Consider the following 20,558-nt stretch of genomic DNA (forward strand, 5'->3'; position numbering starts at 1 on the left):
TAGCGTGACCTATTGCCTTAAACTTCCCCTATTCCAAGTCATTTGCTTTCCTATATTCTTATTCTGTGTAGCTTGCTATGAATTAAGTCTTTATTTGCTTCCCTTTCTCACCTGTTTTAGCAGATTTTAATACTTGTAGAAAGCGCATGTTATGTATGAGACAGCTGCAAACCTTGCCTCAAGCTGCCCCTTTTTGCATTCAAAAATTTTGTCCTTGCTCACCTTATGGGCCAAGTCTTTGTGCAACAGCATTCCTGAAGTCTGGGTAATTACCCCTGCTTTTCATTCAGCCTTATCTGCTACTTCAGACTGAGAGGTTACAGTCTTTGCATTGTCCCTGGTGCTCATGCTTTTAAATCATAACTTTTTTAGGTATTTCTTGCTATTCCTCTTCTACTTTCAATTATACTTCCAGATTCAAGGAAAATAATTGGTTGATGCAATTCTTGTGGCTGTGTTTATAGCTTCTCTGGCTTCATCCCTTTTGTGGAATGTGCTTGCTTAAATTGGGTAGTTCTAGGATACTGTCAAATGCACAAGCATGCCATATGAACAGTGCATTCCAGAAGACCTGTAAAAATGTCAATATTCCACAGTGTGTACTATAAATTTAAATCCTGACCTTCCGTACTGTCTTGTCTTCAAAAGTGAGTATGTTTCTAGCGTGGCTTCAGGAAGCTGAAGACTGAGGTTGGGGAAACCTTTCTGATTGTACGTGCAAGAGTGCTGCTTGAGGTCGAGCAGGTACGTAGGTATACTGATAGCATCTTTGTTCTGTAGTAGCTACCTTCATCTCTGCTCCTACCTTATGGCACCTTGCAGTGTCTGTAAGTGGATAAAGATGAGCATCTGCATCTTGAACTAGGGGAAGGACTGTGTGGAGCAAGCACCTGATGGACAGCAGACTTCCCTGTCCCATTCCTTATTTTTCCAGAAGCTCTGTTCACTTACGACTGCATAGGTCTTACCAGTTTCCTGATACTGATGCACTTGTGCATTTTACTCTTATGATTTTGACACAGATGTCACAAGACAGCAGCCCATGAGATGCTAAGAAAATTCAATACCTTTATGAACTGATTGGGAGGGAAATAGCAAGCCCTAGGGCGTTTTTGTAGAGACAAAACAAACCGTATAAAAAACACGAAAAAAGTCTGCTTGATTCCAATGAGTGCCTAGGTGCTGTATAGTAAGGACTGAAATTTAGTAGTTCTGTAGTATCTTTTTTCAAAAATCTTTACTTTCACATCTACCTGTCCTAACACTTCCCCTTATTTCCTATCACATTCTCAGATAACGAGTAACTGTAACCTGAATCTTTGTCTGTTCTCCCTACTTTCTATAACCCATGTTTTCAAGCTGCTTGTTTCCTTTATTCCCCTACACCTCTTGTTCTGCTTCTGTAATTAGTCTTCTGGACCTAATGGTTCAAATTCTTTGACCACTCTTGTGGCAAGGGAAAAGGAAACACCCTAGTTAACTGTAACCTCTCTAAAAAGCAAAGATGCTGTGAGCAAAATAAGATCTCATCACGATCAATTGGCTTTGAGCCTTCAGTGACATCCTGAGAGCTTCTGGTTAAGTGATTTATATTACTGTTATTCTGTAGTTTCTTACCAACCTTCTATATTTCAAAAAAAAGCATGATTATTGAACAGACAAATTTTGTTACCTGCAGTGTAGCCCTACAAATAGCAAAGGGCTATTATCAGAAATAGTGTGTTAAGAATCTTAGAGAAAGTCAGGGATGGAACTCCTGTGAAGTGTTAAATTATTGAGGAAACTGAAAAGTGAACCAAGTCCCTGCTTAGTTGTCATTCGTTGTGGTGTTTTTAAGGAGCATAAGAAAGGAGCAGCTGATATGTCATGTACCCTAAAACCAGCTGGCTGGAAGACAAAAACTGTCTTCATCTAGTGAAAAACAGAAGTCCCCTCCAAATTCAATGAAGCCTGTTCTTGTTTTATTTGAACAGCCTTTTTTTAAGTTTCTCAGAGAATCTAATGGACAAGTAAGTAGTTAAGAGTATGACCTTGTATAAGAAACTTGTTAATTGAGGAAATTTTAGGATTGAAAATACAACAAAATGATAATGGAGAGCCAGTTATTTCTGTGCCAAGAACAGTGTTGGGTGGACTGCACAATGAGAAACCTGCAGTGGAAGGTAAGTCTTAAACGTTCTCTAGTTTTGAGTCCTTAAGAATGAGTGAATGAATATGTAGTGTTACAGCAGCTGGAAATAATTCAGAATTTTTTAATGTAGTGTCTTGCAAGATCTGGACATTGTCCTGTTGTGATAATTGAGGTCTGCTGACAGTCAGTGGGCACTACTCTAATGCCTAACACCACCTGAAACAAAAACTACAGAATGTATTGCTTTGTTGTCATATGTTGTAACCTTTTCTTGACCTTGCAACAAAAGTAGCCTGGACTGTGTCTCTTAACACAAATAGAACTTCATGCTGAATTCTAGACACTCAGGAACTTCTCTGGGCCTCCAAGTAAGGAAAACTGATGAGACTACACAAGGGAAAGCATGCTACAGGTGTTTTAGAATACACAGATGTGCATCAATAATTGTTAAACAAAACAAAAGAGTCATAAAAGGAAATATGCACTTCACACTTGGAAAATTTTTGATGAGAATGGGCAAAAGTAGGAGTCAGGAAGCCATTGCATCCTGGACTTTTTTCTTAAATTCTGTGGGGACCTATTTATACTATTTGATATTTGACATTCTCTAATATATAACCAAAGGTTTTCTTTTTGTTTTCTACAGTTAGATTATTTCATGGCTATCCGGAAAATCCTGTTTTTCTCCAAAACATCTTATTATACTCTTTAGTTCTAGACAGACAATGCACCTGGTCTTGGTGGACAGAGACATGATAGGGGCTCTTCTGTCACTGAAGCATGTATATTCAGTATTAAACTAAAATAAACCTATACAGCCCTGTTATAAGGTAGAACTGCGCATCAAACCAGCGTATGCTATTCTGCCTTTCTGCTGTTAAATCTAAATTACAACAGAGGGAGAAGTCAGTGGAAACTAATTGTATGGCTAATTAAAACAGTTTGAAAGGAAGCAATTGCAAAAAGAGAAATTGCATTATAGGCAAGGGGAGAGGATGATAAATGCTTAAATATGCAGCCTTCAAATGTCAGTTTTCCTCAGAGAATGTGCCCCACGTGAGAAGTCCGTTATTCGGCAGCATTAAACCTGTAGGGCAGAAAATTTTGTATAGGAAAGGTAGAGGCTAGGGGCAGTAATGCTCATTGAGCTTTATGACAACCCGTATGAGTGTCTTAGGATTGAAAACAGATTTTTAAGGTTTATTTTTCATTTTTGTCACAAGTTTCTTAAAATGCTTAGAAGGAATCTGAAAAATTTAATTGTTTTTTTTTCACAAAGACAATGGAGGGGAAAGCAACTGGGAGCAGTAGAAGACTTTCAAAGCACTAAATGGAGGACACAGTGAAACCCATGAAACTGAAAAAGATGGTCAGAAAAGAAGAGTGGGTAGAAAGAAGAGAGAGAAGTCAGTTCCATGGGATAAATGGCCCCACGTAAAATGTGCCTTAATATTTAGCTCTTTAAAAAAGTACACTGAAGGTCAATAGAAAGGACCACGGTGTTCAGGTTCCTTTTTCACTGATGCAAGCTAGAAAAAAGTAAGTGTTCATATTTGGTCACAGTTGTTTTGACTTACTTTGAATTTTAACATTCATTAATTCATTGTTTAATTTCTTTATTGTAAAAGCTGAAAGAATCGGGGGCTTCTGCCTTTTTTGTATGCTTATATTCTTCGCTTTTTCCCCCCCGCAGGTCTTATACAAATTCTTGTTCATCTGTTTTAGTGCCTTTATTACTCTTGATGTACTTATTGCTGGATAGCACACATAACCCTTAGGCATACATTAACTTGTCTTCAGCCTTTCCTGGTTTCCTTTCCTGCCAGTTCTTCTGTTACTTTAAATATTTACTTAATCTGTCCCATACTCTTGTCAACCTTCAATGTCATGTGGAGTCATCCTCACTTTTTTTTCTTGATTTTAAACCCAATGTCTTGTACATACGCTTTTTAGTCTTTCTTTTATAGCAATTATAACCAAGTCCAGAATTGTGGTGGTCAGCTTCCCCATCTGTCTTACCAGCATTATTTCTGTGCTTGTGTGCATTCATACAGCTGTATTTATTGGTTGTTGCATTGCCAAGACTTTTTTTTTGTGTTTTTTTTTTCCCCCTAAACGTGTTTCAAGCACTTAAATCTGAGAAGTGGAGAAAAGAGCTCCTGCAGAAGTGGGCAGTGGTATCTGTTTCTGGAGATGCCTGTTATCTGCCAGCATCATGGTGAACAAGCACCATCAGTCTGGTTTTTCTTTGACTTAAGACCTGTTACTGCTCCATGAGCACTTGCTAATAGAGATGCTTAATTTCTTGACATTTCCTTCAGAGAAATCTTCCCTGGTAAAACTATTATTGAGGATCTAGAGAGTAAAGGTTTCATGTGCTTTGTCTTCTATGACAGCTTATACTGAAGCCCTGTTCTCTGCTTTGGGTACTTGGTGACCAGACATGAGAGTTTTCATTACTTCTTTTGAAGATGAACATGTATTCAGCTTCAGTTTCCCCGGTTTGTACAGGTGCTTGCTGCTGGATTAGTGGGAATTTCTTCGTAACTGAAAGGGTTTTAAACCAACTTGCAATATTGTTTTAAAAAAAGTCTCAGCGTCTCATAACTGAAGTACTTCTTGTCATCTTAAGCAACTTGAAATTTAATTTTTAATATTAAAATGCTACAAAAATGTCATTGGTGTAGCAGTAAAAATGGATTTTGCATATTTTCTGAAATACGGAGCGTGAGACAAGTGAGCTAGAATTTCTGTGAGTAGGAAAAGATGTTTTTTGTGGTAGAGGATTGAGTAAAGAACAGAGAGGTCAATTTTAAAACCTTTCATTTTCTGTGATTACAGCCGTGCTGCAAATGCCATTTCACTCTAAGTCAAGACTTTAAACATACCTTACTTCTTGATTTGTGCTGCAGGTCAGATTAACTAAAATGGTTATTGTGTCACCCTAGAGATTCCTGCTTGCTGCAAGACCAGACTGTAAACCCTATTTTTATTATTAAAAAAGCCAGCAGCAACAAAGACTATTTTACAAGTTGTGAGACGTTTTCATAGCAATTTCATCTTTACACAGGCTTTTAGAACTTTGTACTGCAATTCTAAGCATATGTAAAAATCAGAAAGGGGGGAGAAGGCGTATGAACATTCGTTTTCCTCTTGCTTGGAGACTGTCCCCTTTCTGTGCTTTTCTTGAGGAGTGAATTTTGAACAGAATGTGTTGGACTAGTGTCATGGTGGAACAGCAGCATCTTTCAGCAGATTAAGTAGGTCGGGTTGAGGGGGAACCTCCTAGTTCATGGGACTGAGATAAGGTGCAGATTCCCTCTGTTCCTCTTGAATTGCCATTACACACCTCTGTCTTGAAAACATGATTTTTTTTTTTTTTAAGATACAAATTGGGGTATGACAGTTCCTGTTTCTGTCTTATTTTAGTCAGAGACACCAGTATAAATAAAACAGGCCCCTACAAAGGAAACAGAGAAGCTGCATCTAGTATTGTTATGTTTTCATTGATTATATATACTACTTTTACCATCTTTCACTTGCTACAGTCACCTTTCTGTCCTAACTTGTCTGCTGCCATAGTGTCAAAGATTTGACTCAACGTAGTTGCCTCTTGCTCTTTCCTAATCTTCTTTTGGAAAACCCAGCAGTGGTTAGCCAGCCAGTATCCTCGGGTATCCCTTGATGTTATCTGCCTGTCTTCCCCTTATCCTGTGCTTTTAACTGCTCACACAATGTTTGGAAATATAGTATCAAATGTTTTAGTAGAACAAAACTTTATGGAAAAAATGGTTTTGCTGGCTTTGGCAGAGTAATTTGGATGCCTGCCCATATCACTTAATGGGTATCTGTTGAGTCCATTATGGAGATTGTGTATAAATTCATTTGTCTTAATTATGTTCTTAGAAAAATCCCCAAGATGCCTGGAATGCAACAAGACTGATTTATTTTTTCTTTTTCTTTGAAACCCTGATGAGATTCTGCCTGATTTGAAAAAAATCATTTGACTGGTTGCGAGGTAGAAAATGTATTGGGGAGAATGGATGATGGTAGTGGCATGTTTCCAGCATTGTCTTGGGAATTGCATGATCAAAGGTGCACCAATTCTGTTTCTAGAAAGCGCACCTTTTGTACTGTCTGCTGAGTGTAATCCTGTCCTTTGTATCAGTGGGTTTTCTGCCAGCACTGCCTGCAGGAAGTGTGTGTCAACAGTACACTTTGTCAGCTTGAATGGTGTGGGGTAAATGGTGATGATGGTGCTCAGGCACTACTTAGTCCTTAGAGCAGCATCCAGGTGGTCCACCAATGGGCACTCAGCACACCCGGCTACCTCCACCCTGTGCTGATGCCAACTCAAAGTCCCCGTCGTATTTAGTTCATAACTCATGGCCTCAGTCTTTACCATGGCTGCCCATCAACATCAGCTGTAAAAAACAGAGAGGGCTTTCTTTTAGTGCTGCTTCAAGCCAGTGACCAAATGTTCAGCAGCCACCTACGTTTGATGTGTCTGACTGTAATGAAGCTCCTTTGCATATGTTCTGTAGTGGGCGGGGAGGGATGGGGTGTTTTCTAATGTCCCCTAGGGTTGGAAGTACAAGGTTAGGCTGATAAAGATGCTTTTTGTTTGTTTGGGGGATCTTTGGGGTTTTGTTTGGTTTTTTTTTTTGTTCTGTTTCTTTTATTTAATGGATTTAAGTCCTTTTCACTTTAAGGGTAATGATTCTTAAAAGTAAAGTGAATGGTCTTTCCCCTTCTGTTTTTCCTTTTTTTTTTTTTTTTTTTTTTTGCCACTGGAGCCTTTTGGGAGTTTAATCTGCCTGAGAGGTATGTCATGTTCCTGGCACGTTTTAGTGCCTCTTGTCATGGCAAGAAGACTATGTGACCACCATGACAACTGAACTACATTGTTAGCAGGAAGATAAACTTCTACAGGAATGCTCTGTAGCTGCCTGTAATTGGGGATGGCTCCAGGTGTTCCAGACCTGGGCAGCTGGGCTGGAAGTCAGTAAGTGCTTCTGCCAAAGAGTCTCAGCATTTTATTGCTCCTGACTAATACAGAGAGTGATGAAGCTGTCACATAAAATAGTTTCTAAGCTTCATTGTTTCAGACTTTGTCAAATTTCAAGTTGCTTTTTGAGATTTAGTCTTATTTCCCCACATTCCTGATTGTTTTACAATGTTTTCCTGAATATAAATATATTTGACATTAAAGGGAAGTTGATTCTAAACATCTTAAGTAGGCCAGCTGGAGGTCGTGTCAGACAATTGCAGCATTGTAGTTTTCAAGTTTAAGGAACATAAAACCTTAGTCTCTAAAATAGTCTTGACAGTAATATTATATAATGTATATAATAACCCCGCATTCAGATGTGAAGTAATTTGATAAATACAGTTAAATTTTTACACTCCATACAAAAGTAAGAATAGTCTATGTGGTGAGTGAATGATAGTATCCAGTCTTCAAGAATTACTACTACAACTCTATAAAGAAAAGTCTACATAGTGTGATCAAAGCTGACTTGGAAATGGTGCTGTTTTCCTAGCTGAAATATTTGTCTCATCTTAAAAAAAACAAAACACAAAAACAAATAAAAACCCCAAAACCAACAAAAACAAACAAACAAAAAAAAACCCAAAAGAAACAAAAAAAAACCCAACAAAGCCAAACACCCCTGTTTGTCAGTCTTGCATTCCCTAATTTCTGTCGAAAAATCTTGAGCATGCATATAGTTTAACTCTTAGAGGGCAGGATGTCCTTTTAGGAATCTAGCACTGAAATACCGTTTTTCTTAAGTAGTCTATCTGGCTGCAATACGTGATGTGAAGCTGCCAGCATCACTAAAGAACAAGTCTACCGATCTAAAGTAAAACCAGTCTACCGATCTAAAGTAAAACAGACTTGTTGCCCACCCCCCAAAAATAAATGGAAAAAAACTAAAAAAACCCCAAACCGCCACACGCTAAACACCAACTGAAACAAAAACTCTAAACTCTTGACAACAAAAAAACTAGTGTCCCCTGCCCCTCAACTCTCATGGTGTAGTTTGGGATTTTTTTTATTGTGGGTTCTTAAGTGACAGCAAGAGGGAGAGTCATGATGTATAGATGGTACAAGCTCAGTTCTCTGAACCAGCTGAATTTCTCCTTTCCTAGTGGGATCTCTGAGAGCTGAAGAGCAAGCAAAACCACAGTGTAATTGCAAGCTTAGTAAGCAAAATATCTGCACTGTCTGAATGAGCATTTCCAATTAATTTTTTTTTTTTTAAATGTATGAAGTTGAGGGAAGGGAGGGGAGCTGGATGCTTTGCTACCATGATGTGGCTGTATTTTCTTTAAAGACATGGACATGCACAAATGTAGCAAATTCCTTTTCAAACAGATTTTCTAAATCTGTTGGGGAGTGAGGGAGAACATGGGCTAAGAAGCTGTTCTAGTTGCATGTCAGATCATTTAAAGATTAACAATCAAATCTAGAGTTTTGTGCATAAGAACAAATGGCCTGAGTAAATGGAAAGCTTCCTTCTCTATAGAGAGAGTGGTCCCCTCCACCCTTGCCCTGAGTTGGATAGCTAACAGGTCTGAAAGCAGCATGGTTGCACTAGCAAAAGTGGCCAATCCAAGCTAGTAAGTCTGTTAGCAGGTTTGACTAGATTCATCTCCAGAGCACCTGGCATACATAGTTATTGAATGGAATGAAGTAGTACATACCTCAAAATACAGAGATAAAGTAAAGTTTTTTAGTTTTAATCCTTTTGGCCATGGATTTCTCTCCCATCCCAAATTTACCTAACCCAAGTAGAGGTTGTTTCTAAGGGTTTTTTTTGTTTAACATTTTTTTGGCGGTGAGTGACAGTAGATCTGCGTGACATATCCATAATTTGCTTCAGATATGCATGGAGATTCAAATATGTACTGGGAAAATAAAGAATGTCAGTGAACTGGTAGTATCCTGTTCAACTGTATAAGGTATATCAGAATGACAGTATTGAGTGCTGTGTTTGAGTAGCACAGCCTGAAGAAACAGCGTCTTGCTTTTGCAGTTGTGAATTGAGATTTCAAATTAAGAATACACCTAGTTTGCAGAACTTGGTAACTTTAACTTTTACTTCTAATCTGGTCTCATAAATCACTTCTGATCGATATTTTCTATTAATCAGAAATGGCAAAGCTTATGAGCTGAGAAACCAGCAGTAAGGCTCCCAGTCAGGTTGTGTCGATACCAGAGTGCGATCTCCATAAAATGTGTTACTTGCACAATGTTATCTATAGAGCCTTTAGTGTTTAAAGGCTGTAAGCATGACTGAGGACTGAGTATTAGGATCTGTCAGAAGTGTCCAGAAAGACAGGAAAAGATGCTGTGAAACATTGTTTCAGTAGGACTGCAGACCTGTCTGAAGCTCCAGCAAAGAGAACCAAGACCTTTAGGATACTTGTATATCATAATTAATGTAGGTGTGTTCTTTTTAAATTAGATGCAACAATTGGAGTTGCAGCAAATTCAACAAAGAGAAGCTGACCTTACAGCTTTGGCAGCCATCGGACCAAGGAAGAAGAGACCATTGGATTCATCAAACACTGGATCTCGGCTGGAGGTATGGAGATTACTCAATGTTGTTGTGTTTTCCTACTGAATTATTTTTATCCTTTCTTTTAGGAGGAAGTGGAATTCTCTTAGATAAAGTGGCTGCTTATGTGTACTGTAGGAAAAGTAGTCTGTGTGTTAGATACTTGAAAAGATTGTCTCTAGTAAATTTGAGGATGTTTAATTGTGTGTTACAGGAAGAACTGTGGATGAAAGCTCTATGTAAAGGACTGAATGAAATGATGGCTCAGAGGAACTTGGGAATGAAGCTGTCATGGTTTTTCACAGCAGCTAGTTGTCATGGCCCTTCAGTTGAAGTCATGGTGGTCTTTTGGATTGCTTTTGAAATGGCTCTTGACAACTGGCTGCAGACGTTTTTACATGCGCAATGCTTAGGAACTCTTTCTAGTATACTGTGAGTTCACCTTGGCTAGATAACCAAATAAATAAATAAATCTAGATCATTCCGTTCCTGCAGTGAGTCAGAACACCTTTTCTGGCTCATACTGCCTTTTAAAAGTGCCTTGAAAGTGCTTTTAATGAATCTTGGTATGGATAAATCTGTTAAAGTTATGCTGGAGATTAACTGTTTCTGGATCTGGGAAGTTTACAGGGCTGTGCGAGTTCTTTCTAAGGAGGTGGACAACCCGCTTCTGTTCCAGTCATCTTGACTGGAAATGAGAGAAGTGTGTTGTGGTCTGTCATTCAAGTGGTGTTGCTGGTTTTGCCCTGCTTTCTTATGAAGCCTCAATGTTGCTAAAGGAAATGACTGGTTTGCTTGTGATCCCCAAACACAGTGAACAGAAGCCTGGAAAATAACTCGTGTGGAAGAAGTGGTGGTAAAATTGTCCTTTCTGATAAATCCGAAGAATTTTCCATTCTTGTGGTCTAGGAAGCTTAAGTAGGTGCTAGGATTGAAAATACTCTGGTGTTTTTGCATACTGGAGTCTGAAAGGACCTCATATAAAGCTGTTATTTGCAGTGTAGCTGAGACAGAGGTAACATCTGTCCTCTAGGTTTTCCCTTGGCCTGTACTGTGACAAGAGACCTCTCTAAGGATGGGAGATATAAGCAAAAAAAAAGATAAAAAATCAGAGAAACAAGTCTATCTGATGTGGAGACACTATTTGCTCCTTGAATGCCTCGTGTTTACCACAAGCAAAGCGAAGGAATCTACCTAAACAAGCTGCAGAAGGCAGCATTCCCAGCTTTTGAGTAGCTATTCTTCACTTCTTTGAAGTTTTTTAATGCACTTTCACGTGAAGCTGGAAGGTATAGTTATTTTTTTATAGTACCACTGGAAAAACTTGAAAAAATGATCTAGCACAAGAACACTTTTCCCCATCCTTTTTCCTGAAGCTTCTATCAAGTAACTATTCCTGTTCTTCTTAGTGGTTTTCTGTAATTATTGCCAGATTTGTTTCTGAATATTTAACAAGTCTGCCTGTTAGGTACTTTTCAGTTATTTTTCATTGTCTGCAGTGTGTCTGCTTTATTAAAAGCTTCGTGAGATTGTGCCAAAGTTGGACAGATGACAGTGTTCCTATTGAAAGGTGCTTATCCATTATTTACATAGCTGGTTTAAAAGAACGTGAATGCAATGTGCCTAAAATTGACCATAAACCTTGATAGTGTTTCATTGTATATTTACTTGCTTTATTTTAAGGTGCTTTTCATGTAGATTGGTTTACTAGACTGAGTTATAAGGGCAATAAGTAAAAGTAATCCTGCCAGTGAAACTGCTTTCCTCACATGCAATCTTGCATTCCAGCACTTGATATTTACACTTTAAGCTACCACAAAGTGATTCTCTGTGAACCGTTTGGGTGGGTTTTTTGTGAAATTATGCAGGATAGCAATAGGATGTTTAGATGTTTTAGTGTCCCAGTATGTCAGAGTATATCTGAGCAGAGTTTTTAAACGGCTTAAGACTTCTTGTATAGAATGAAGAACGTTTTTGAAAAACACTGTCTAGTTCAAGAAGCAGAACATTTGTAATACATTCATGATAACATGGCAAAACTTCCGGAGCAGTAAACAACATTCCATTCTTCAGAGCTGAAAGGAGGTCTTTGAAACTGAAAGCAAGTACAAGACGCTTTAGGCTAATACACATTTGGGCATCTTTAAAATCATCTTTTTGGGGAACCTGTCTGAGAATAATTCAAACAGGCAGGATGTACTTTCTTATTTCAGATTGCAAATACAGAGAGCTTTACTCTGAAGTAATCCTAAATGTTAGAGCTTCCTGACTATGCAATGGCAAGGAGTAAATTGAACATAATACTCCTGTGACCACTTTTTTTAGAACTTTATACCCTGGTAGTCATGTATGGTAGTTATTCCTGAAAATGAATGATCCTTTGACAATACTGAATGAAATCACTGATGCTAACTGCATTAGTTTTTTTTAACTAAGACTTCACCTTTACTTGGATTATGTTCTTTGCACAATGTTTGCATCTCTCGAGTCCACGTGAGAGTGAAGTTGCCCCTGTTCAGCTTTTTTATCCTTGCCTACTGCAATAATTAAAGGAAAGGAATTGTTTCAAACTATTATTGATGTAAACTGAAGCCCTAAGGTGTTTGGGGAGACAGGGAAAGAATCGTCAGCTACAGTGTGCATTAAAAAGGTGAAACTGTAAGCAAATCTGTTACATATTTGCTTTTCTTTATTCAGTTGTAATGGGTTCTGGAAGAGTGCAGCTCAGCAGACCTGCTGAGTACCTCTGCTACCTTCTGTTATAATAACAGTAAGTGTTAAGGCCTAAGAATAGCATTCTGTTAGCATACGGTGTGTCCTTTCCATAAGTGATTGTTTAATTGGGATGATTCTTCAGCCATAGATATCTGCTTCCTCCATACTCTGCCACCAGGATTTGCACCTCTTCTGAAAAGTCTTCCCTGAGATAGCTGAATGCTACATTCATCCTATGTTGATCTCTGAAATTCTGCTTTCTTTACTTTGTCTTTTAAGGAGACCTATTACAGATTATTTTAATCCAGGAACTGGGATGTGTGGTGACGTGAGCATGTGTTTTACAGCTAGAAGCATGCTTACCAGCAGCCATGTCACTTTAAAATGTGGTAGGTAGCACATAAAGAGGTTCTTGCCCAGAGAAGTGTCTGTCAATTAATTTGGATCCAAAAGCAACATTAAAAGGGTAAGTTATACCCTGCCATGATTATTGCTTATGTATTGCTAAACTTGAAGTAGCAGTAGGGGCAAATCTGTGAAGATCACAGAATGAAAAAATAAAGCTAATGCTCTAGGTCCTGTTTAAAAAAAAGGGGGGGTGGGGGCGGGAAGAAGGCATCAGTATAATGGAAATTTTTTCCCTACTGGTTGGAAACACTTATTTGGGATAGTTTTGGGCATTCTCTTCGCTACAAGTTAACATTTGAATGGTATTGTTCAGAAAGAGTAATTTGAGAAAGCCCTGGTAAGAAATTCTCTCTATTGTGAGAATGTGTTCAATTGATGCTACTTGTATTCCAGAGGTGACAATATCTTCATCTCTCTCGTTCTGGCCCCTCTGGACAGTTGCATACAACAAGGGGAGAGGCCTTTGAAATTCATTCATATGTGTTTTGTGGTTTTTGTATTTGCTATCCACCACTTCTCTTTTTTGGGGGGGCTGGGGGGGTGGTGGTCATGTGGTGAACAGTAATGAATTAAAGAGTGGGAAGAATTAAAAAACTCATCTTGTGAAGGGAGAACAATAGTAAAACAAATTAGAAAAAAGTAAACTTGGAGCAGCAGACTTATTTTGCTGGTTCTGTGTTCCATTTCACAGCTTTTACTGGTTGGTAACATGCCCCATAATGTTTTCAATGCTGAGAAGTAGTAGGGGATTATTTTGGATTAAGTTTTACTGCTTTCCTGATGACAAAGCTATTTTGGGAACAGCTTTTTCTTGTTCTTACTGTAACTGGAGTCTCACAAAGTTTGAAAACCCTTGTGAATATTTAAAGCTAATTTCTGTGAGGAAGCAGACTGCAGTTCTTATTTCTTAAACTTTCTTTCCTTTTATCTTAGGGTGGCTTGGGTCCCAGCTCATCTTTGGCCATGAACTGAGAGCAGTATATTTATGTGGTAAATGCAGAGGGGAGGAAAAAAAATCTAGATAAGTTTTTGAGAGTTAGGAGACTGGCTGTTACTCTTATGGTCAGCTTCTGAAGGCTGTGGTTGGACCTTTCTGCTTTATACAGGAAAATTTACTTGGATGCCTGCGCTTCTGTGTAACTTTTTTAGGTGGACTTCTTGCTTCTCATCCATTTCCTGTCTCGGTGGTAACACACAGACTGTATCACTTCCAGGTAGTATATCTTGCCCCAAAGTGCTGTTGGTGATGTGACCTTCACTTGCCTTCTTCCAGGTCGGTCAAATTGACACAGATGTAAATCTTGTGTCTTTTCTTTTGTTTTGTCTGATCCAATGGCAAAGGAGACTTCCTGCTTCCAGATGCTGCTTGTGGCTGTTCTGTCTCCATCATGACTGGCTGCTCTGTGACTGTGTGGATCTTGCCTTGCCGCCCATAGTCTAGCTCTGCTGTGGAAACTTAGGCTGTGGCAAGTAGCTGCTACAGAAGTAAATGATGCTGCTAATTTCATGGGGTCAATGCAGAGCCTTTCAAGAACTTCCTTTCTGTCAGACTTACAGCTCTGGCCAGCATGCATAAAATAATGTGATGTTTCCAGGGCAATGCATATCTTCTAATACTGCAGTCCACAAATTAGCTTGTATTCTCCTTCTGGGAAGAAGTTTGGCGGGAGGAAATGGGAGAAATGTCTTGTTTACCACACTGGTCATGGTTCCATTTTTAGTGTTGATTGTGGGTAGAGAAAACAGTCTTGTTGTCTCTTGTAGGGCAAGCTCTTTGCCGCATCTGATCATTGTTAACAGAACTTGAACTTATCCTTTTTGCTTTACAGCTTAGGATGCCAGTGTGCACGTTGATAAAACATATTCTGTATGTAGTGCGTGTTTAAGCTTTGGAAATGCTCTTTAGTCTGACCTACAGAGGTCTAAGCTTTTAAGCAACAAGTCCTTTTCTGCAGAATGAAAGAAAACCCCAACTCTTCCAAATGTGTGGAGAAGAGATGTTTTTTCCACTCTGTGGTAATGAAATCACTTTTTTTTTTTTTTTTTTTTTGACATTGCAGGAGGGATGTGTGGTAGTTGAGGATTATCTGGCTTTACACTCTTATATGTGGTAGCTGTTAGTGCCACCTTTCTGGCTATAAACTCTTCTGATTAGAAGTCACACTAGTCTAGTTAATCAACTTCAGTATTGATGTTAAGGATGTGACTGTGTTTAAATGTGAATTAAAAGTGGAAGTTGGCTCTGTAGCAAATCAATGATAGGTTTGCTGCTCCCTGTATAACCATGGGGCACAGAGGCTGCTGGCTGGTGTTCAGCATTGGTACATGGTAGTCTGCTGAAGTGTTTTCTTAAAAGCTGCAGAAAATTAATTTAAAACCAATCACTCTAAATTTGACCTATTTTACTTACATATGAGTAGGTGATCAGGGCCAGGCTATAAAATCTACTTCCTCACTTGGTGTTTCCTTTCTCTTTCTGTGTGTCTCTGTGTCTACCACCCCTTCCTCCAGCGCATTTTGAGATTTAGGCCTGAAGTGATACAGAAGGGTTTTTCTTTTTTTCTGCTTTGCTTATGGTTAACATATGCAGACTCTTGATTGCAGTTTCTGGTTCCTATTCAGGCTGTGGGGACAATTGAAGAGTCTACAGTGTGGTCATACCTTTGGGGAAGAGGGGAGCTAAAAGCATTACTGCAATTATAAAATACAGCTTCAGCATCTTACTTATCTACTCCACGACCTATGTTCAGCCCTGTCAGCTAGAGAGTTTCAATTTCAGTGCCGACTTCCCTGGCTGCTGTCAGTCTAGGCTGTGCTCTTGATGTAAATTTTCTGCCATGTAAATAGGCAAAAATATTCTTGACTGCCATTCATACATTTCAGAAATACAGTTCATTGGCCCATATTGTGCCTTCTCTGTGCTAGAGATGAACTTAATTCTTCTTATGTGTGAAAGATATCTGCAATTTAAATGACTAATTGCACTGTAGCTTTAGGCTGAACGTATTGGTAATGCGCAAATGTTGATGACATGTGAAGGGTCAAGAGATTTATAATTTAGTTGACAATACATTCCTTAAAATGATGTGGCAAAGAGCCAGAAAATTTCAGCTTAATAATTGTCTATTAACTAACATGACATATTTGTGTAGTATTCATTACCTCCAGGTACAGATTAAGCATCTGATGTAGCCATATGAAGTGACATGCGTACATGAATCTTGGGCATAATAGTGAATAAACTGACGTTACATTCCCAGTAATTTGTTTCAATATGTAAAACACGTTGCCTACATTTGAAAGGACTTGTTGGAGTGTTGCAATGAAATTTGAAGAAAAACGTGTAGTTGAATAGTGTTCTCTGCTACATAGATCTGACAGCTTCATGAGGCTTCTACATAGGCTATAGATAACATCATAAATATACATGTTTTGGTTTCAGCTGCACAAGAAGCAGCTTGGAAATAGAAATCTAAGCTTTTCAGGCTTGATCTGCCCAAATGGTCTACAAGGTTTAAGAAACAAAACCCCATCATACAATGCCACCAACATTGTTTTTAAAAATATCATCTTTATAGAAATACTGAGTAATGCAGCATTTTAGTATTGTGGATATGGAAGTATTTCTAGCAGGCTGAGGCTTGTTAGAATAGGCAGCATCAGTAAACTGGCTTGTTGCCAAAGCAACATCAACTTCTTTAACTTTTTTTCTGGCCTAAATTATTCACTTAATTGTACAAGTAAAAATTATACAATTCTGACAGGCTCCTTCTTCCTCCTTGCTGCTGGGGGAGACCCAGGAAAGTGACTGAGCACTCCGTGGTGCATGGATGGTTCTTTAACCCTTTTATCCTCTTGTGGGAGAGGAATGTGTTCTGTGTTTTATAGCTGGGAAACTCATGTGCAGGGTATACTAGAAATCACAGACCTCTATGTGACCACAGGTGACAGAGCTGAGGGTTGAACCTAGATGCTTTTGCTAGGTGCTTTTTACTACCTTCTAACAATGTCTCTGCTGCACACAGCTGTAACTATCCAGTGTTTGGAGATGTCATTGAAAACTGTCTTGTGACTTCTGCTTCCTTCTGCTGATGGAATGTTTATAATGTGCAGAAGTCCTACAATGGCAGTTTGCTTTCTTCAGATCTTGGCTTTGAGACTGGGATGTTTTTATGCCACACCAAAAATTGAGAAGAAAACTCTTTGCTTGACTTTAATGTTAGACTGAATGCTTTGCTCCGTTAAAGTGCCCCACTCGCACAGTTGAAAACTTTGAATGTGATTGGTGTGAAGCTATTGAATTTGAGAAGGAAGAATATGCTCTGCTAGAACAACCCGCTGAGCCTGACCTGGGCTTGGTGGGAGGGAAGGTGACCTCTCTGAGCTTGATATTGGGGCCTGTAGACTAGCTCTCAGCGACTTTGTCAATACCTGTGATTCAGGCTTCTAGGTCACATGCTGCAGATAGCTTGGAGAGTAGGAATAAGGTGGTGATGGTAGCTCAGGTCAAGGAAGAGCCTTATTGTGAGCTGTGGCTCTGTATCAAGTTCACTTTTTTTAATTGAAGAGAGTTGGTATTTAATTCTCGGTCCAGCCACTGGAGAGAGCTCTAGAGATCTTAAAGCAAGTTTCAGGAGCAACCTCTTAACAAAACTAGCTGCACAACAGGGGTGAGACCAGAGCAGGAGCTCCACAATGTCTTCTGTCAAGATCAATGAGCCTGTGCTCTTTCAGGTGTATATAAAAGGCTCTGAGGATGAAGAAGGGGTGACTGTGTTGCTTTGGCAAATTTGCTGATATAACTTGACTCTGAGGACAGGCTAAAAGCAAGACTGCAGCTCTCGTAGCCTCCTGGGGCTGGTTTTCAAGCCAGCTGGTGGTCTCAGTGCTGTAAAGTATGGTTTCCAGTGGTGCAGAGCCTCATTGCTAGAGGACCTTACCTGGCTTCTGAATGGGTCTGTCAGCTGTTGATACCCAGGTTGACTAGCAGTTACCCATCCTGGGCTGCATGTCTGTTTCTCTTTTGGAAGGAAAGTGGGATGCTGGGGTTTCAGTGAAAGCTGGGAACTTCAGGATACAGCTGATGTCTTCCAGCCTCCCCTGTGGAGGAGAGGAGTGTTCCCAATTTAAAAAAAAAAAGAGAGAGAGAAATGTTGCTAGTTAAGACACTAATAACTGGATGTTGCAGAAAAAAGGGTGCAGGCTCGTTGCAGTACCCTTTGCTAGAACTGGTTCTGCGGGGATGCATTTTATATTCACTTATCTTTGTACTTGTCTGTGGCCTGGTTGAAATGCAGCACGTTTCACTTAGCCTCAGAAGAGGTTCACGAAGCTGTCTTAGCTTAGGCTGAAGAATTTCACGGTGAAGAATCCCCTAAAATAGCAAGACAAGTGGTTGTTGCCCAACTGGGAGGAACACAATAGGTACATTTGGGAGCAAGGAGTGGGCTGGCGTTGTTGGAACCAGGATATTAAGGTCTCAAAAGCGTTGTGGAGAGGCTTCTGTGCAGGAAGGGGTATATAAGATGTAGAGGAGAGAACTGCTGACTGCTGCCTAGGGCCAGACAAGATTGACCTGCTGCCCAAGAGGAACTTCCTGAAGAGGGGGCTCTGAGACCTGTGCAGCAGAGAACCCTCCTCTAAAGCATCCCTTGTGTCAGCTGGAGAAGAGTTGGACGCTTCTTAAATAAGGTCTCGAGCAACTACAGAGGCACTTGTGGTGGTTTATTCTGATGCACAGATGGAGTCTTAACTTCCAAGTGTTTGCACTTTTGGTTCTCCAAATCTCATACGACACAAAAAGACAAGTAGTACATAAGCTTCCACTGCTTAGTCCAAAGCCCAAACCAAAGCCATGAAAAAAGTGTTTCAGTACAATTGCAGGGGACAGTAACTTAAAGGAGTTAGTGCCCATCCCTGTCTAAACTTAGTTCAGAGTGAGCACCCCACACCAGTCCCAGTCTGGACTGGAAGGACCTAGGCTATCTGTTGGCTTCTTTATTTTTAAACCATTATGTCCTTTGAGAGAAGGACCTTTTAACTTGGATATGTTAAGTAACTAGACAAAGAGCCTCTAGCCCCTGCAATGCTGTGCTCAGTAGCTTTGGTAGGCTGGTGTAATGCTGCTTGAATCTTAGAAGTATGAACTAACTGTCTTAGCAAACAAGAGTCCAGAAAAAGCTTTGGCTTTGAATGTGGTATTACAGCATAACATCTCTTTATGTCTCTGCACTGGGCATGATGAGTAAGAATTTAAGAATAAACAAATCCGTAACTCAAAAGCAGGAAATCTGGCACTTCTGCCTTGTTGTAGCATCTTGCAGCTCCAACAGCTTCCAAAGCAGACTTGGGGATTTGTACTGGCTGCCTCCTTATTGTAAAGGAGTCAACAGGATTGAGTTGGCTTTGTTTGTGCCTTTTTAAAGGTAAGACTTCTAGTCTAATGACTGTTTAAGAGAAAATGCTTTCACCTCTGTGAAGTTCTCTGAATTATAAAGGACATTGCTGCTGGGTTACTGAAAACCCTTGGGGTTTGTTTCATTTATAACATTGCCTCAGGCCTTCTGCTGCATCCTGTTGGATTGACCTCCTTTTCAACCCGTGCTGGCAGCTGCATTGCAGAACTATCTTTTCCCTGGATCCTTTAGGGTTGTCATATGACAAACTTGAACTGTGACCCTTTTGTGTCTTACCAGGACAGCAGTGCCCTCTCTGTGCAATGTGGCCAGCAGTCTTCCCCCCACACACATTTGTTCCGAGCCATTTAACAAACTGAAAGTTTCAAATGATGGCATTTCATAGTGTTTAATAGTATCGACTGTAAAGCAAATGAAATGGTGCTGAATACCCTGTATGCCGCTAGTAAGAAATACAGCTTCCATTTCTGCAATATGCCCTGGGTTTTCTCTGGTTAGTGAGTATTCTCTGGTGAATCTCTTTATTTTTTTAATAAATTTCAATGCTTTCTCCCTAATAACAGTAGCATTCACTGCTGTAGATAGTCCGGCACTGGTATTTGTTTCTAATATATGGAGTTTTTAAACAGATTTCTCTAAGCAAAGTGGGCAAAGTAATTTTGCTGAAGTCTTGCAGAGAATGTTAGGGTAAGAACTGATACAGTTAACACAGCATCCAAGCAACACCATCTCCAAGTGGTGTTGATGCTGGCAGGCATTGCCTTGCTGAAGTTACAGAGACTGAGCACTCGTATTTGTACAAATTGCATTCATTACCAAGAACCCTCCAGTAGTGATAAGAGACTGGCTGTGTAGCATAGATTGGCTCCAAGATAAGTAGCCAGTCTACTGTGCAGCTCATAGTAATCTTCTTCCTCCCCACCCCTAATAATAAATCTTGGGGCATTTTGGAATGCATGGGGGTTGCTCATTCCAGTAGCCTGAATGTATAACTACTAAACATTATCATCTCCTACCAATTGTGCTTTCATAACCAAGTGAGGCAGCTGACTGAGACAGATACACTTGGATACAGTGTTCTGAACATGTGGATGCTTCAACTGTATATGTTTGTTGCTCACTTAAAGGAAAAATCACTGGTGATAGCCAGGGTAGGGGTTTCTCCTGGCCGTGTTTCGAGGCTAGAGCCTACTTGCAATGACATTTTTTCCTCAAGAGAGGAAACTTCTGGAGCTTGGGTTTGCAAGTGGGAGTTAAGAGCCTTGCACCACCTGGGGGTCTGCACAGGCACCATGATAGTACTTTCTTTGTAGTTAGTTTGTC

At 39.7% G+C, this 20,558-nt stretch overlaps 2 protein-coding genes across 2 annotated transcripts in view; one reads left to right on the top strand and one right to left on the bottom strand.

Annotated features, from left to right (window-relative positions):
- Positions 1 to 20,558, top strand: part of TAF4B (TATA-box binding protein associated factor 4b) — a 73,239-nt gene that overhangs the window by 50,565 nt on the left and 2,116 nt on the right. Inside the window, exon 14 of the mRNA XM_069853992.1 lies at positions 9,604 to 9,723. Within this exon, the coding sequence (XP_069710093.1) occupies positions 9,604 to 9,723 (120 nt within the window). The remainder of the gene's footprint in view (positions 1 to 9,603; positions 9,724 to 20,558) is intronic.
- The window catches only part of KCTD1 (potassium channel tetramerization domain containing 1), a 122,203-nt gene that overhangs the window by 4,590 nt on the left and 97,055 nt on the right, over positions 1 to 20,558 (bottom strand). The gene's annotated exons all lie outside the window — the stretch shown is intronic.

This window comes from Phaenicophaeus curvirostris, chromosome 3 (genome assembly GCF_032191515.1).
Source record: "Phaenicophaeus curvirostris isolate KB17595 chromosome 3, BPBGC_Pcur_1.0, whole genome shotgun sequence".
NCBI classification, from domain to species: Eukaryota; Metazoa; Chordata; class Aves; order Cuculiformes; family Cuculidae; genus Phaenicophaeus; species Phaenicophaeus curvirostris.